Source organism: Drosophila novamexicana, unplaced genomic scaffold (assembly GCF_003285875.2).
Source record: "Drosophila novamexicana strain 15010-1031.04,08,12 unplaced genomic scaffold, DnovRS2.1 tig00000974-arrow-arrow-pilon, whole genome shotgun sequence".
NCBI classification, from domain to species: Eukaryota; Metazoa; Arthropoda; class Insecta; order Diptera; family Drosophilidae; genus Drosophila; species Drosophila novamexicana.
Window position 1 is genome coordinate 544,922 of NW_020824834.1, and position 19,966 is coordinate 564,887.

The window sequence follows — 19,966 nt, forward strand, 5'->3', positions numbered from 1 at the left end:
TCTTGCATTAAAACCTGAACACCCATTTTTTGGTCGAAATTCATGTCCAAATCTCACCCCAACATTTGTATATAGACATGGGTCAAAATTTCCCATCCCCATAACTCGGTCAAAACTCATCCGATTTCCACGAGGTTTGGCTTTTTATTCATGGTTTTCCCTCTAAAATAATCTGGCGTTAAAACCTGAACACCCATTTTTTGGTCGAAATTCATGTCCAAATCTTACCCCAACATTCGTATATAGACATGGGTCAAAATTTCCCATCCCCATAACTCGGTCAAAACTCATCCGATTTCCATGAGGTTTGGCTTTTCATTCATGATTTTCCCTCTAGATTAATCTTGCATTAAAACCTGAACACCCATTTTTTGGTCGAAATTCATGTCCAAATCTCACCCCAACATTTGTATATAGACATGGGTCAAAATTTCCCATCCCCATAACTCGGTCAAAACTCATCCGATTTCCACGAGGTTTGCCTTTTTATTCATGGTTTTCCCTCTAAAATAATCTGGCATTAAAACCTGAACACCCATTTTTTGGTCGAAATTCATGTCCAAATCTTACCCCAACATTCGTATATAGACATGGGTCAAAATTTCCCATCCCCATAACTCGGTCAAAACTCATCCGATTTCCATGAGGTTTGGCTTTTCATTCATGGTTTTCCCTCTAGATTAATCTTGCATTAAAACCTGAACACCCATTTTTTGGTCGAAATTCATGTCCAAATCTCACCCCAACATTGGTATATGGGCATGGGTCAAAATTTCCCATCCCCATAACTCGGCCAAAACTCATCCGATATTCACGAGGTTTGGCTTTTTATTCATGGTTTTCCCTCTAAAATAATCTAGCATTAAAACCTGAACACCCATTTTTTGGTCGAAATTCATGTCCAAATCTTATCCCAACATTCGTATATAGACATGGGTCAAAATTTCCCATCCCCATAACTCGGTCAAAACTCATCCGATTTCCACGAGGTTTGGCTTTTTATTCATGGTTTTCCCTCTAAAATAATCTGGCGTTAAAACCTGAACACCCATTTTTTGGTCGAAATTCATGTCCAAATCTTACCCCAACATTCGTATATAGACATGGGTCAAAATTTCCCATCCCCATAACTCGGTCAAAACTCATCCGATTTCCATGAGGTTTGGCTTTTTATTCATGGTTTTCCCTCTAGATTAATCTTGCATTAAAACCTGAACACCCATTTTTTGGTCGAAATTCATGTTCAAATCTCACCCCAACATTGGTATATGGGCATGGGTCAAAATTTCCCATCCCCATAACTCGGTCAAAACTCATCCAATTTCCACGAGGTTTGGCTTTTTATTCATGGTTTTCCCTCTAAAACAATCTGGCATTAAAACCTGAACACCCATTTTTTGGTCGAAATTCATGTTCAAATCTTACCCCAACATTCGTACATAGACATGGGTCAAAATTTCCCATCCCCATAACTCGGTCAAAACTCATCCGATTTCCACGAGGTTTGCCTTTTTATTCATGGTTTTCCCTCTAAAATAATCTGGCATTAAAACCTGAACACCCATTTTTTGGTCGAAATTCATGTCCAAATCTTACCCCAACATTCGTATATAGACATGGGTCAAAATTTCCCATCCCCATAACTCGGTCAAATCTCATCCGATTTCCATGAGGTTTGGCTTTTCATTCATGGTTTTCCCTCTAGATTAATCTTGCATTAAAACCTGAACACCCATTTTTTGGTCGAAATTCATGTCCAAATCTCACCCCAACATTGGTATATGGGCATGGGTCAAAATTTCCCATCCCCATAACTCGGCCAAAACTCATCCGATATTCACGAGGTTTGGCTTTTTATTCATGGTTTTCCCTCTAAAACAATCTGGCATTAAAACCTGAACACCCATTTTTTGGTTGAAATTCATGTTCAAATCTTACCCCAACATTCGTACATAGACATGGGTCAAAATTTCCCATCCCCATAACTCGGTCAAAACTCATCCGATTTCCACGAGGTTTGGCTTTTTATTCATGGTTTTCCCTCTAGATTAATCTTGCATTAAAACCTGAACACCCATTTTTTGGTCGAAATTCATGTCCAAATCTCACCCCAACATTCGTATATGGGCATGGGTCAAAATTTCCCATCCCCATAACTCGGTCAAAACTCATCCGATATTCACGAGGTTTGGCTTTTTATTCATGGTTTTCCCTCTAAAACAATCTGGCATTAAAACCTGAACACCCATTTTTTGGTTGAAATTCATGTTCAAATCTTACCCCAACATTCGTACATAGACATGGGTCAAAATTTCCCATCCCCATAACTCGGTCAAAACTCATCCGATTTCCACGAGGTTTGGCTTTTTATTCATGGTTTTCCCTCTAGATTAATCTTGCATTAAAACCTGAACACCCATTTTTTGGTCGAAATTCATGTCCAAATCTCACCCCAACATTCGTATATGGGCATGGGTCAAAATTTCCCATCCCCATAACTCGGTCAAAACTCATCCGATTTCCACGAGGTTTGGCTTTTTATTCATGGTTTTCCCTCTAGATTAATCTTGCATTAAAACCTGAACACCCATTTTTTGGTCGAAATTCATGTCCAAATGTCACCCCAACATTCGTATATGGGCATGGGTCAAAATTTCCCATCCCCATAACTCGGTCAAAACTCATCCGATTTCCATGAGGTTTGGCTTTTCATTCATGATTTTCCCTCTAGATTAATCTTGCATTAAAACCTGAACACCCATTTTTTGGTCGAAATTCATGTCCAAATCTCACCCCAACATTTGTATATAGACATGGGTCAAAATTTCCCATCCCCATAACTCGGTCAAAACTCATCCGATTTCCACGAGGTTTGGCTTTTTATTCATGGTTTTCCCTCTAAAATAATCTGGCGTTAAAACCTGAACACCCATTTTTTGGTCGAAATTCATGTCCAAATCTTACCCCAACATTCGTATATAGACATGGGTCAAAATTTCCCATCCCCATAACTCGGTCAAAACTCATCCGATTTCCATGAGGTTTGGCTTTTTATTCATGGTTTTCCCTCTAGATTAATCTTGCATTAAAACCTGAACACCCATTTTTTGGTCGAAATTCATGTTCAAATCTCACCCCAACATTGGTATATGGGCATGGGTCAAAATTTCCCATCCCCATAACTCGGTCAAAACTCATCCAATTTCCACGAGGTTTGGCTTTTTATTCATGGTTTTCCCTCTAAAACAATCTGGCATTAAAACCTGAACACCCATTTTTTGGTCGAAATTCATGTTCAAATCTTACCCCAACATTCGTACATAGACATGGGTCAAAATTTCCCATCCCCATAACTCGGTCAAAACTCATCCGATTTCCACGAGGTTTGCCTTTTTATTCATGGTTTTCCCTCTAAAATAATCTGGCATTAAAACCTGAACACCCATTTTTTGGTCGAAATTCATGTCCAAATCTTACCCCAACATTCGTATATAGACATGGGTCAAAATTTCCCATCCCCATAACTCGGTCAAATCTCATCCGATTTCCATGAGGTTTGGCTTTTCATTCATGGTTTTCCCTCTAGATTAATCTTGCATTAAAACCTGAACACCCATTTTTTGGTCGAAATTCATGTCCAAATCTCACCCCAACATTGGTATATGGGCATGGGTCAAAATTTCCCATCCCCATAACTCGGCCAAAACTCATCCGATATTCACGAGGTTTGGCTTTTTATTCATGGTTTTCCCTCTAAAACAATCTGGCATTAAAACCTGAACACCCATTTTTTGGTTGAAATTCATGTTCAAATCTTACCCCAACATTCGTACATAGACATGGGTCAAAATTTCCCATCCCCATAACTCGGTCAAAACTCATCCGATTTCCACGAGGTTTGGCTTTTTATTCATGGTTTTCCCTCTAGATTAATCTTGCATTAAAACCTGAACACCCATTTTTTGGTCGAAATTCATGTCCAAATCTCACCCCAACATTCGTATATGGGCATGGGTCAAAATTTCCCATCCCCATAACTCGGTCAAAACTCATCCGATATTCACGAGGTTTGGCTTTTTATTCATGGTTTTCCCTCTAAAACAATCTGGCATTAAAACCTGAACACCCATTTTTTGGTTGAAATTCATGTTCAAATCTTACCCCAACATTCGTACATAGACATGGGTCAAAATTTCCCATCCCCATAACTCGGTCAAAACTCATCCGATTTCCACGAGGTTTGGCTTTTTATTCATGGTTTTCCCTCTAGATTAATCTTGCATTAAAACCTGAACACCCATTTTTTGGTCGAAATTCATGTCCAAATCTCACCCCAACATTCGTATATGGGCATGGGTCAAAATTTCCCATCCCCATAACTCGGTCAAAACTCATCCGATTTCCACGAGGTTTGGCTTTTTATTCATGGTTTTCCCTCTTTAATAATCTGGCATTAAAACCTGAACACCCATTTTTTGGTCGAAATTCATGTCCAAATCTTACCCCAACATTCGTATATAGACATGGGTCAAAATTTCCCATCCCCATAACTCGGTCAAAACTCATCCGATTTCCACGAGGTTTGGCTTTTTATTCATGGTTTTCCCTCTAAAATAATCTGGCGTTAAAACCTGAACACCCATTTTTTGGTCGAAATTCATGTCCAAATCTCACCCCAACATTGGTATATGGGCATGGGTCAAAATTTCCCATCCCCATAACTCGGTCAAAACTCATCCGATTTCCACGAGGTTTGGCTTTTTATTCATGGTTTTCCCTCTAAAATAATCTGGCATTAAAACCTGAACACCCATTTTTTGGTCGAAATTCATGTCCAAATCTCACCCCAACATTCGTATATGGGCATGGGTCAAAATTTCCCATCCCCATAACTCGGTCAAAACTCATCCGATTTCCACGAGGCTTGGCTTTTTATTCATGGTTTTCCCTCTAAAATAATCTAGCATTAAAACCTGAACACCCATTTTTTGGTCGAAATTCATGTCCAAATCTCACCCCAACATTGGTATATGGGCATGGGTCAAAATTTCCCATCCCCATAACTCGGTCAAAACTCATCCGATTTCCACGAGGTTTGGCTTTTTATTCATGGTTTTCCCTCTTAAATAATCTGGCATTAAAACCTGAACACCCATTTTTTGGTCGAAATTCATGTCCAAATCTTACCCCAACATTCGTATATAGACATGGGTCAAAATTTCCCATCCCCATAACTCGGTCAAAACTCATCCGATTTCCATGAGGTTTGGCTTTTTATTCATGGTTTTCCCTCTAGATTAATCTTGCATTAAAACCTGAACACCCATTTTTTGGTCGAAATTCATGTTCAAATCTCACCCCAACATTGGTATATGGGCATGGGTCAAAATTTCCCATCCCCATAACTCGGTCAAAACTCATCCAATTTCCACGAGGTTTGGCTTTTTATTCATGGTTTTCCCTCTAAAACAATCTGGCATTAAAACCTGAACACCCATTTTTTGGTCGAAATTCATGTTCAAATCTTACCCCAACATTCGTACATAGACATGGGTCAAAATTTCCCATCCCCATAACTCGGTCAAAACTCATCCGATTTCCACGAGGTTTGGCTTTTTATTCATGGTTTTCCCTCTTAAATAATCTGGCATTAAAACCTGAACACCCATTTTTTGGTCGAAATTCATGTCCAAATCTTACCCCAACATTCGTATATAGACATGGGTCAAAATTTCCCATCCCCATAACTCGGTCAAAACTCATCCGATTTCCATGAGGTTTGGCTTTTTATTCATGGTTTTCCCTCTAGATTAATCTGGCATTAAAACCTGAACACCCATTTTTTGGTTGAAATTCATGTTCAAATCTTACCCCAACATTCGTACATAGACATGGGTCAAAATTTCCCATCCCCATAACTCGGTCAAAACTCATCCGATTTCCACGAGGTTTGGCTTTTTATTCATGGTGTTCCCTCTAAAACAATCTGGCATTAAAACCTGAACACCCATTTTTTGGTCGAAATTCATGTTCAAATCTTACCCCAACATTCGTACATAGACATGGGTCAAAATTTCCCATCCCCATAACTCGGTCAAAACTCATCCGATTTCCACGAGGTTTGGCTTTTTATTCATGGCTTTCCCTCTAAAATAATCTGGCATTAAAACCTGAACACCCATTTTTTGGTCGAAATTCATGTCCAAATCTCACCCCAACATTGGTATATGGGCATGGGTCAAAATTTCCCATCCCCATAACTCGGTCAAAGCTCATCCGATTTCCACGAGGTTTGGCTTTTTATTCATGGTTTTCCCTCTTAAATAATCTGGCATTAAAACCTGAACACCCATTTTTTGGTCGAAATTCATGTCCAAATCTTACCCCAACATTCGTATATAGACATGGGTCAAAATTTCCCATCCCCATAACTCGGTCAAAACTCATCCGATTTCCACGAGGTTTGGCTTTTTATTCATGGTTTTCCCTCTAAAATAATCTGGCGTTAAAACCTGAACACACATTTTTTGGTCGAAATTCATGTCCAAATCTTACCCCAACATTCGTATATAGACATGGGTCAAAATTTCCCATCCCCATAACTCGGTCAAAACTCATCCGATTTCCATGAGGTTTGGCTTTTTATTCATGGTTTTCCCTCTAGATTAATCTTGCATTAAAACCTGAACACCCATTTTTTGGTCGAAATTCATGTCCAAATCTCACCCCAACATTGGTATATGGGCATGGGTCAAAATTTCCCATCCCCATAACTCGGTCAAAACTCATCCGATTTCCACGAGGCTTGGCTTTTTATTCATGGTTTTCCCTCTAAAATAATCTAGCATTAAAACTTGAACACCCATTTTTTGGTCGAAATTCATGTCCAAATCTCACCCCAACATTCGTATATGGGCATGGGTCAAAATTTCCCATCCCCATAACTCGGTCAAAACTCATCCGATTTCCACGAGGCTTGGCTTTTTATTCATGGTTTTCCCTCTAAAATAATCTAGCATTAAAACTTGAACACCCATTTTTTGGTCGAAATTCATGTCCAAATCTTATCCCAACATTCGTATATAGACATGGGTCAAAATTTCTCATCCCCATAACTCGGTCAAAACTCATCCGATTTCCATGAGGTTTGGCTTTTTATTCATGGTTTTCCCTCTAGATTAATCTTGCATTAAAACCTGAACACCCATTTTTTGGTCGAAATTCATGTCCAAATCTCACCCCAACATTCGTATATGGGCATGGGTCAAAATTTCCCATCCCCATAACTCGGTCAAAACTCATCCGATTTCCATGAGGTTTGGCTTTTTATTCATGGTTTTCCCTCTAGATTAATCTTGCATTAAAACCTGAACACCCATTTTTTGGTCGAAATTCATGTCCAAATCTCACCCCAACATTGGTATATGGGCATGGGTCAAAATTTCCCATCCCCATAACTCGGTCAAAACTCATCCGATTTTCACGAGGTTTGGCTTTTTATTCATGGCTTTCCCTCTAAAATAATCTGGCATTAAAACCTGAACACCCATTTTTTGGTCGAAATTCATGTCCAAATCTCACCCCAACATTGGTATATGGGCATGGGTCAAAATTTCCCATCCCCATAACTCGGTCAAAACTCATCCGATTTCCACGAGGTTTGGCTTTTTATTCATGGTTTTCCCTCTTAAATAATCTGGCATTAAAACCTGAACACCCATTTTTTGGTCGAAATTCATGTCCAAATCTTACCCCAACATTCGTATATAGACATGGGTCAAAATTTCCCATCCCCATAACTCGGTCAAAACTCATCTGATTTCCACGAGGTTTGGCTTTTTATTCATGGTTTTCCCTCTAAAATAATCTGGCGTTAAAACCTGAACACCCATTTTTTGGTCGAAATTCATGTCCAAATCTTACCCCAACATTCGTATATAGACATGGGTCAAAATTTCCCATCCCCATAACTCGGTCAAAACTCATCCGATTTCCATGAGGTTTGGCTTTTTATTCATGGTTTTCCCTCTAGATTAATCTTGCATTAAAACCTGAACACCCATTTTTTGGTCGAAATTCATGTCCAAATCTAACCCCAACATTGGTATATGGGCATGGGTCAAAATTTCCCATCCCCATAACTCGGTCAAAACTCATCCGATTTCCATGTGGTTTGGCTTTTTATTCATGGTTTTCCCTCTAGATTAATCTTGCATTAAAACCTGAACACCCATTTTTTGGTCGAAATTCATGTCCAAATCTCACCCCAACATTCGTATATGGGCATGGGTCAAAATTTCCCATCCCCATAACTCGGTCAAAACTCATCCGATTTCCACGAGGCTTGGCTTTTTATTCATGGTTTTCCCTCTAAAATAATCTAGCATTAAAACTTGAACACCCATTTTTTGGTCGAAATTCATGTCCAAATCTTATCCCAACATTCGTATATAGACATGGGTCAAAATTTCTCATCCCCATAACTCGGTCAAAACTCATCCGATTTCCATGAGGTTTGGCTTTTTATTCATGGTTTTCCCTCTAGATTAATCTTGCATTAAAACCTGAACACCCATTTTTTGGTCGAAATTCATGTCCAAATCTCACCCCAACATTCGTATATGGGCATGGGTCAAAATTTCCCATCCCCATAACTCGGTCAAAACTCATCCGATTTCCACGAGGTTTGGCTTTTTATTCATGGTTTTCCCTCTAAAATAATCTGGCATTAAAACCTGAACACCCATTTTTTGGTCGAAATTCATGTCCAAATCTCACCCCAACATTGGTATATGGGCATGGGTCAAAATTTCCCATCCCCATAACTCGGTCAAAACTCATCCGATTTCCACGAGGTTTGGCTTTTTATTCATGGTTTTCCCTCTTAAATAATCTGGCATTAAAACCTGAACACCCATTTTTTGGTCGAAATTCATGTCCAAATCTTACCCCAACATTCGTATATAGACATGGGTCAAAATTTCCCATCCCCATAACTCGGTCAAAACTCATCCGATTTCCACGAGGTTTGGCTTTTTATTCATGGTTTTCCCTCTAAAATAATCTGGCGTTAAAACCTGAACACCCATTTTTTGGTCGAAATTCATGTCCAAATCTCACCCCAACATTGGTATATGGGCATGGGTCAAAATTTGCCATCCCCATAACTCGGTCAAAACTCATCCGATTTCCATGAGGTTTGGCTTTTTATTCATGGTTTTCCCTCTAGATTAATCTTGCATTAAAACCTGAACACCCATTTTTTGGTCGAAATTCATGTCCAAATCTCACCCCAACATTCGTATATGGGCATGGGTCAAAATTTCCCATCCCCATAACTCGTCCGTCTGTCTGTTGAAATTTTAGATGTAGGTGCTCCTAGTGCCTGCGCAGATCGAGTTCCGAGAATCGATAACTTACTCCGTTTCCAAGCAACCGATAAATCGATAATCGATATCGATATTATGTTTTTTGGGCAATTTTGGTAAATAATAAGAGCTAGAGTCACCAAACTTGACATATAGCTTCTAGAATAGTATATATATATGCATTTGATGTTGGAAGAAGAGGGTTCAGGGTATTCCCTAGTCGGGAGCTCCCGACTAGTACCTCTAACTTGTTTTTTTTTTTTTTTTTTTGTGTGTCGCGTATTTCACATTACAATTGAAATTGTATAATTTTATACGCATATGCATAGAACGTGTTTGGCATTTCAAAAACTGGAAAGACCTGAGCTGAGAAGGGCACTCGAAAAACCCCAACATATATCTAAAAACAATTATAAGTATAAATACTTGAACACATTTGCCTAATGAAAATTGTTTGCCTAGCGCTAACTATTCCCAGAGGAATATAGACGAATAGACGATTAAAATTGTAACTGAAATAATAGTTAATTTAATTGCTCGGGGGAAGTCGTAAAATTGTTGCCAAGGCGTTCAAGGTGATCATTTGTAGATCAGATTCAGTTGATGCATACGTAAATAGGCAACAATTATTGGGATAGATCAATCAACTGATTGAGGTCAAGTTGAATTGGAGAAAGTCTGGGGAAAAGATGTGTGCATATTTTGGGTTCATTTTTGAACTAGTTCCAAATTATGCAAAAATACAAATTTGAATTTAGTTTTAGTTTATCTAGAACCCAAATAAACGTAGCTTAAATTAAGATTATCAGGAAAAATGTTGCAATTTAAATTATTGGTTTAATTTTTGAACTAGTTCATTTTGAATTTGCAAAAATGCAATAAATTGTAATTTAAATAGAAATCTGTGTGCCGAATTGTTTAGTTTAATATTTAACTTTGATAATTGGGTCATAAATTAAGGTTACAAGAAAAAGATTCAACTTTGAATTATTTTTAATGAATGGAGCAAGTAATTTGTCAAATGCAATTTTTAACGCTCTTTTATTGCCAGTTTATGAACAAGAGTTTAGCTGTGTTAATTAAACCATTAAAAGCAGTAAAAACGTTTTAATATGTCATGGCATTAGACATTTTATGAAACGCACCAAGTGTAGAAATAATGTAAAATGCAAAGAAATTTGGTAATTAAAATATATATATATTTACCTGTGTACGCTGAATTGATCGAACTCAAATTGTCATCGCTTTCACGACTCATAATGTTTGTATCTAAAAATAAAACCGAATAACGTATAACGGAAGCAGAAAAAAAAGAAAGAAAATACAAAAGTCAGGCAAATGAACATAATAAAATAACAATATAACAAATAACAATAAATGATATATGAAGAGCACATGCTGACCACGAGAATAACAAAAGGCAAATTATATTGAAATTAAAGCTACTTACGACCCACAAAAGGGAGCTAAAGGCAGCCAATATTTCAGAGTTTCATGCGATATTCAGGCCAAAGCAACTGCCCAGCTGCCAGCTAATTGGCCAAGAAAGCAAACGGCGGCGGCGGCACAACAACAAAAAGCCAAAATGTGCAAATAGCAATTAGTAGCCGGTAAAATTACTGACTCCAACTCGATACATATTGTTGTTCGTCGAGAGTATGTGTGTGTGTGTGTGTGTGTTTGTTTGAGTGTGGGCTGGGACAAGCGCAGTTAACAAATTGCACAGTTAAGCGCAGTTAAGTTATATAAACAACGCGCTCGCTGAGATAACCAGCCAGCGTTAAACAGGTGAATGTAGCGCAGCTAAAAATATACTTATTATGCATGTCAATCGAAGATAAAGAAACATCTTAAATATACTCAAACTGAGTCAAAGATACTTCAAGATCTTGCAGATAGTCAAGGTAGGTCTACAACGAAAATCAAAGATTCTGAAAAATACTCAGTTAAACAACAGAGAGCAATAGTCAATTTATGATACTTATATATGTATCTTATAGATACTCACTTAACTCCCTTAAGCAAATATACTTTATACCTTTTAGATACTCAAGTTGATTTACAGCCAACAGCTGAAATATCTTTCATATACTCAGGTGACAGCCAGCGATAGTCAATTGAAGATACTTTGGGATGCATCTTAGAGATACTAAAGACGAGTTAAATATCTTGCAGATACTCAGGTAGATCTACAGGCAACGAAAGTAAATCAAGGATGCTGAAACATTCCTCAGATACTCAGTTAGGCGACGACAGCCAGCAAAAGTCAATTGAAGATACCTAAATATGTATCCTATAGATACTCAAAGTGGGTCTAAGATACTTAAATATCTTTCAGATATTCAAGCTAGGTCTACGGCCAACGAAATGCTATTGAAGATACCAAAATAACTTTCAAAATCCTAGTTAGGCGACAGGGAGCACTACTCAATTAAAGGTACTGATATATGTATCTTATAGATACTTAAAGCTAGTCGTGACACTCTGCCCCGTCCCGTCTTTTGCATCTGTCTGTGGGGTGATCCATCACCTTTAACTGAAACTCGTTTCAGCGATCGATACTAGCCACAATTTTAATGACCTATTAAAAACGTCAGTGCGAATCTCCAAAATCAACTAAAATCACAGCGCGTCAGCAAAACGTTGCCCGGCTTTTGACATTTGCCGGCAATTTACGGCGTGAATTCGTTACGTGTACTGAAAAAATGGACACTCGAAAGATGCCGGCAAATTGCAAATTGAAGATGTACACAATTGAGTTGTACTTAGTATTTGCAGATGAAAGGTGCATGACATTGTTGCTGACTGATTGACAGATTGCAATCAGTGATTCTTAGCCCTAATATTTTGTAACATGCATTGATATTAACTAGAAAGTTGTCTACCTTTTATATCTAGTTAATTTAATCCAACTTTCCTATGGAATACTGGGTATCTGCTGCATGACAGGTTGAAGATCAATGCAAATTCACCTCAACTAGGGAAAAACAAGTGATTTTCACATTAATAAAGAACTCTTTCGACCTAATTTTCAGTAAACTGTTTACCTTTTGCAACTCTTTTATGGAAAACTGTTTACTGGGTATCCGCTAGTCGTGCACTGTTCGCTTGCAGCATTCCTCATAATTTTCAAGCTGAATAATTAACAACAAAATGCGGCACGACAGTTTGCAGAGTAAACAAATGAGCTAAAGCAGCAAAACAAGCGCTGAATATAGAATTCAAGATGTTTGGTTTTTGGCTTTTTGCTTTGCTTAACTGATCGAACATTAATAATAATAATAATAATGAATGTACGGCTCAATAGATGGGCCAACAGTTGCCGCGTGTCTCTCCGGATTGAGAGAGAAACAAAAAACAACTTAATTACGCTTTGCGTTTTATGCCAAAATTATGAAAAGAGCCTTCAAATTTGGCCAAATACAATTAAGAGTCGCAGTAATTTGCTTCTTTTGGCCCGGTAGCCATAAATAATCGCAAAAAAATATATAATTATTTTTTTTATTTTTGTTGCTTAAATTGTGTTACAAATTATGCAACCTACACGCAATTGAAAGTCGCTTTTGGGTTGGGCATTCGATTAACTATCTGTGGGCGTTCGGCATGTTGTTTTTAACTGTTATTGGAGTATCTCGGGGCAAAGTATTAGCTGAATTTTGTAATTGATTGAGCACGTGCAAATTGAACTGTGAACTATAAACTCTCACATTATAAAGCTAAACGGCTAGGAAAGTTGCTGTAGAAATTAAATTACAATTTTTTCAGCTTTTTCTCTCGTACATCTATTTGTTTATTATTAAACAGAGATGTACTTAGAAGTTGCCCGGGGCTGGCAGCACTTAGCAGCATGTTAAATGGAACTTTGGAGTGCCACATTTGATTATTGCAAAAAGCTGCGACAGGGCCTTTTGTTTGTGTTTCGGTAAGTGACACGTTAATTTATTTGTCTGTCTGTCTGTGCCTTAGAACAATATCGCATTCGCATTCGAAATAATTAAAAGCACTCAAGTGTGCACGAATGAAAAAATAAAACCATTTGCAAGCGATTAAAATGCTTGTTTAATGGACACTATTTGCACGGGGTACGCACCTGAGGCTCTTTTAAGCCGGCGAAGTAGCTGGAGCATGAAACAGGTAAAGGAAGTAAATGGGAGAGATATCTCTACCAATGTCTACCAATGTCTAAGCAAGTGTTACAAAAATACTGCTGGGTCTGCCTTCCTACTCCCAATTTCCCTACTCCCATACTTCCCTACCCCCTACCCACTACTCCCTACTCCCTACCCTCTACTCCCTACTCCCACACTCCCTATCTCCACCAATGTTAAAGCAAGTGTTACAAAAAGACTGTTGGGTCTGCTTTCCAACTCCCAACACCCCTACTCCCAACTTCTTGCTACCTACTGCCTACTCCCTACTCCCCTACTCCCCTACTCACCACTGCCTACTCCCAAATCCCCACTCTCTTCTTCCTACTCCATACTCCCAACGCCCCTACTCCCAACTCCCGACTCACTGCTTCCAACTTCCATACTCTAAGTTTTAGTTTTGTAGACTGCCAACAGCTTTGGCCGGTTGGTCCAAAGCATAACGAACGCGTATTACATACAAGCTCAGAGGTTTATAACTGATTAGTAGACAGGTGGATGGCCAACTCTTTGTCGAATCGGCGTGGAAAACAAAGTTAGTGGCCTTAATGGGTTTGTTTGCGCCGCTTAGAACTTTTTGGCCAGAAAGGCAGCGAAGCGAAAAAACCAAATAAATAAGTAAAAAATCTTGTACGAATGATATTTCAGTTTTGGGCAAAAGTTATGACAACATGCGAGCCGAAATAATTAAATGCCATTTCATGAGCCGCACTTATGCAAACTAAATCCCGAACGTCCAAACGCGGCGGCTCATAAAAATTAATTAACCAAATGCGGCAGAAGCCGAATATGCTGCCAAAAAGCAACTGTAATTGAAGTACAGGTGCTGAGAAAAATAAGTAAAAGCTGCCGGCGGAAAAGGCAACAAAAAAAAGATTGGTGTGTGTAAAGTGCAATTAGCAAGCGACTTGATTGCCATAATGTGCCAGCCCAGGTGGCAATTAAACAGTCGTCAGTTATTTATGGCAAGCAATATGCAGCAATGCAGGCGAATGGTGCGTATGCGCAATGGGCAGCAGATATATTACTCATACGCCACCTACGCGGATGCGCAATGGAATTCTAGAACAAATACAAACTGAGCTAAGCTGAGCTGAGCTCATTGCGCCAAAATGGCTACAGAAAACTAAATAACAACAATAATAAACAAATATGTAAACAAACTGCTCGAAATGACGCCAGATTCTATTGTTGTATTTCACACAATTTAACGACTAACCCATAAAGAACACGCCAAATAAATGATGATGCTACCAATATATGATATGGTTTCACATAGTCCAGTCCGGGGATGGGTTTATCGAACGCTCACAAATATGGCGAATGCCTTGTAACATCTGCGCCCACAACTTGCCGCACAGCTGCCTTTTCAATTTTTGTCAAATAAATATCTAATTGGTTCGCTTGCAGTTGTGTAAGCGGGCGGCAGGTGACGGGGGGCATGGCCAGTACGCTCCGTCATCGTAAGGCTAGTTATATAAAATATATTTAACAATTGAAAGCAAACACAAACTTTTGATATCTTTTTGTTTATCTTAATGCCGCATTGGCTTTAACTATTTGAAGCTCCCTAATTCTATGCTGTCAATTGTTAATAGCCATAATTTAAAAAAGTTTGATTTCAGTTTTAAACTTGAATTTGTAAACAATTCCAAAGGCAAACAAACTGTGTTTGCATATTAATGGATCAAATTGGGTTTGAACCAGCTACACAACCAGTTCATAAACATTTTTATCATTTTTTTTTTATGCACTGAGCCCATTAAAAATGGGTATAAGGGTATATTGTATTTGTGCAAAATCCGAATGTATGTAACAAGCAGAAGGAAGCATCTCCGACCCCACAAAGTATATATATTCTTGATCAGCACCAAGAGCCGAGTCGATCTAGCCATGTCCGTCTGTCTGTCCGTCCGTCTGTTGAAATTTTAGATGTAGGTGCTTCTAGTGCCTGCGCAGATCGAGTTTGTTTTCGATAATCAATAAATTACCTCGTTTCCATCGATAATCGATAAAATCGATATCGATATCCTGTTTTTTGGGCAATTTTGGTAAATAATAAGAGCAAGAGTCACCAAACTTGACTTCTAAAATAGAATGCATTTGATGTTGGAAGTAGAGGGTTCAGGGTATCCCTTAGTCGGGAGCTTCCGACTAGAACCTCTTACTTGTTTTTACATAAGTTTATAATAAATGACAAATCTCCTAGCCGGAATGAGGCTCTACCACAAGTAGCAAAAACTCATAAGAGTTTACATATTCTTAAATGTTTTCTTGTCTTTTGTTTTTATTTTTATCAGCAACTGGCGGAAAATACAGCTGTTTGTTAAATTCGGCCATGTTTACCTACCCCATTGGGTTTTCCAGATAGCGCGCAGAGCTGGTAAATTTTGGACTGGCAATGCCTTACATAAAATAGGTGCCTGCTACACCCGACTCGTTATCAGTTGTCAAAAAGCAGCAGCCAAGAGGCGATAGTAACAAAAAGCAAATAAACGAAATACACAAAAATATTGTGCTGATAAAATGCCATTGACAAAAACAAAGAAAGAAACATACAATGGCAATTGTCTCGTCTAATGCTTATGCTTTAAACAATTGCCAAATGTGCTTGGCTCCAGAGCAGGTCTCTTCTTCGACCCTCAACCAAGTCGCGTCCGGCCGAAAAGAAAGCCCGCACGAAGTGTAGAAAGTTTTGCGGCTAGCCGGCAAATTTGCATAGGGTATTAGCGAGTGAAGCGTTTTGGCCAAAACACGTCACAGCCCAGGCCAAAAATTGGCCAATCAACAAATGCAAAAAAAAAAAAACGTTTGCGCAATATGTTAAAATTATTTGTGTTTAATGTTAAAACTAAACGCGAAAGTTATTTAGTTGCACATAGAAACATATGGTTGAGTCAATGTACAGTAAAGCCTTCTAAAGGAGGAAATGTTAACACAAATACAAGATAGCTCCCAAAAAAATACATCCCTTCGAGAAATGGGGAACAATTTTGCACTGGAAAAACTTGGCCAACTCAGATGTTCGCCCAAGGCAGTCCAAAGCAGCCCGTTCAAGGTTTTACTGTACTGTAAAAATCATGAACAAACGGACAGTTGCACAAATAACTGATTGCACTTTTCTATATTTCTACATTTGTTCATATGAAATGCCTGATTCCAAGCTCAAAATATGTAAAATTTACAAACTGCACATTCTGCGATTCCATTAGCAAATTTCAGTAGTTAACATATGAAAAAATACGGCATTTTAGGTGCGAGATTATAAGGCTTTGACGACGTTTTTTCATGGGTTATCAAAAGGGACAGTAACTTTTGTTATTTCATGTCTATTGTGGCTGCAGTCGAATCTTAAATAGACAATAATATATTTTTATACCTAATTAGCGGTTAACCGCAAATTTCAATACAGCAAAATCCGTTTGGTGCTATTTATTTATTATTGTTTTTGTTGTTGCTGCGCTTTTACTTGACATGCGGCGACTACAACTTTGTTGTAGTTTTGTGTTTAAAGTAAGGTTGATATTGTGGGCCAAGCGAAATACATGTGATTCTCAATGCTGGAGACAGACTCTGACTAAGCGCTTTTGACCAAATTACAGTGTAACCGAGTTCAGGGCCCAAAACTAGGTGTAACTTGTTTTAACAGCAAGTTAATAGAATCTGGGGAAATACAGCTAACCTTCAGGGTATAATTCCGCACTAAGAGAGTTAGTCATAATTCCTAACTGAGGTGTAAATGCGACGGGCCGCGCCCTTAACGGTTCCTATCAATGTGACATAAAATTAAATTTGGCGTTAAACAAAAAGACAATATCTGAAGCAATGATAAGAAATGTGTTTTAAAAAACTTGACTACAGAAAGCAAAAAAAAACAGTAACTAAGTGTTGGCAATTATAATTATCTTATCAATAGGCCAATAAAAAAACGCGAAATCAAAGTAAAATGTTGTCAAGCCTCATGAAACATAAGAAAATTATAAGCCTATCGAATCCTTTTTAACTTTTCCTATTAGAGTAATATTTTATGTAAAGACAGCTGTTAATAACAGAACACAAGGTTAACATGTATATAATAGGGCAATAAAATGTAAAATGTTGACAATCGCCGACTAATTAGCTTTTCTTACGAGAGCAATATGTTAAGAATAGGCTATGTAAAGACAGCTGCTAATAACAGAACCAACTCAAGGTTAACATATGTATATGGAAAGCATCGAACAAAACACAACAGAAACAGTTAAAGTTCAGCCGGAATACATGAATGTTAATACACACATAAATATGTTAAGAAACGACCGGCAGATATTATAAGCAACAATAATGAAAACATTTTCGGAGCACATTTAGAGCACAAGTTCGGATATTCCTTATAGGGCAGCACAGAGGACAACAACAACTCGTATCAAAAGGGTCACAACTTTTACTTTCTGGATTTTTCATTTTTGTATTGTTTGTTTTTATCAGAAATTCACCTTTTTTTTAGATTTGTAACAGCGAATTAGTTGAGATTCGACAGACCAATGGATATCGGTTTAATGTCTACGGCGTATTCCACTATATTGCAGTATATAGCTGTATTGTTCAGTTGAAGCCTGATATGCTGGCCAGAGCTGATGCCCGCATCTATTAAGTAGTTCCCAAGATAACACGTCCGTCTCGCAAAAAGTCGCTGAAGTTACTGAAAAGCGCAAGTTTTGCGAACTTGCGAGAAGCCATCATTTGCGAGCTTTGCGAGCGCAAGAGAGCCAGAGAGCGTGAGAGCTGGCCAAACGTAGAGAGAGAGAGAGCGCAAAAGAGCGAATGAACGAACCAAGCTTTGTAGCACAGTGTTGCTTTCGTCTGCGTGCATGTGTGTGTGTGTGCATGGAGCAACTGTGTTTTTATTGAATAAACGACGACACGAAAAACCGTAAAGTTATTTGACTTTTTTTATTTAGCTCGTAACACGGACGCGTACGTTCAAGATTTTGCAAACAAAAGCGAAGCGCTGATCGTCTTTTTATTGGGCGGCAAAGCTGCGCAAGGGTTGCCACACTTTTCAAAGTAGTGCAGGTCATAAATCGTTTACGTACTTTTTTGTGAGCTGAATTAACTTTTCCAAACTTCAAGGGATTTTAATTCAAATGCGAAAGAAACTTAGTGTATTTGATAGTCGAACAGTCTCCACTTGAAGATTCGTATTGGAAATGGGCGCGTGCACTGATTGATGATCGTGGCGCCTATATAATGCCCGCCGAGTCTGAAACTGAATTGCGTTTGGCTTTTAGCACTTATCGCAGCAATAACAAATTGAATGTAGTCTCCGGCCAGAGATTCTATGGAGGATATGCGGGCAAGTACCATAAATGAAGTCAAGAAATGATGAATCAGTAAAAGGTCATTCGAGCTAAAAGCAGAGTAGTACTCTAATCCAATCACGGATCACGGATGTGCCCGGCCCAAATTAGACGATCCAATCTGAAGTCACATTTTTTTCATATTTTTTTTATAGAGAGCGCGCTTGTTTCCGATCAAGATCAATAAAATGACATAAGCTCGACTAGAAAAAAACAAAAAAAAACGCTAACGAGAAAGTGCAAAACACGGGAAGATGACAGATATGTATGTCTGTATCTGTGTGTGTGTGTGTGTGTGTGTGTCAAATGCGCAGTGCAAAAATTGACAAAAATATATAGAGAGAAAAATAAATAGAAGGCAACAACAGTTCGTCTCGCGTGACAGACAGACAGACACAAAATTCAATTATAAGTGCCACAATTTATAAACAGTCGGCTGCCCCACACAGCAGAGCAAGTGCTCGGAGATAGGGCATCGGGGATTCGGGGTGCCGGTTGTGGGTTTGACATTCGAGTGCTGAGAGATGAATGACAGGTACACGAAAGTGATTCAGTTCTAAGTGCTTTGGATGCGCCCTTTGAATGCTCGCTTGAATGTATTCAATTATAAGCAGGAGACTCTAGTCGGGAGTGCTCGACTAGGGAATACCCTGCACCCTTTTCGAGCAGCAACAAATGCAGCCAGTATTCCCTCGCTGGGAATTGAACTCGTAACAGATCGCAGCACTACAGAAATTCTTCTTCAACTTCTGTGTTTCTCAACTGATCTTGATCAAATTTTCTACAGTAGATCTTATTTTGCTATGCAATATTCGTATATTTGAAAAATGGCAATTGCAATAAAAATTGTGGCTTAAATTGCTGGGTAGTGCAATTGCTTTATTTAGTTGATTTATAGCTATGATGTGTTGGCGGGGGCGACTTTAATCGATTACATGGAATATCGGAAACAAACGCTTTCTGCACGGGCGCTATGAGGACCTACTTTCCCCATTTCAAGCCTCTAGCTCTTATAGGTTCTCAGACGGACGGACAGACAGACGAACAGACGACTTTTGATGCTGATCAAGTATATATATATATATACTTTATGGGGCCGGGGAGATGCTTT

At 38.6% G+C, this 19,966-nt stretch overlaps 1 protein-coding gene across 10 annotated transcripts in view; it reads right to left on the minus strand.

The window, feature by feature from the left end:
• LOC115765462 (restin homolog) overlaps positions 1-19,966 on the minus strand; it is a 41,686-nt gene that overhangs the window by 18,746 nt on the left and 2,974 nt on the right. For 8 of the 10 annotated variants that reach the window (XM_030709031.1, XM_030709029.1, XM_030709030.1 and 5 more), the window contains one exon: positions 10,575-10,637. In XM_030709031.1, coding sequence (XP_030564891.1) covers positions 10,575-10,637 — 63 coding nt within the window. Of the gene's footprint in view, positions 1-10,574; positions 10,638-17,991; positions 18,199-19,966 lie in introns of those variants that run through there. The other 2 variants (XM_030709033.1, XM_030709032.1) reach the window with 1 other exon arrangement.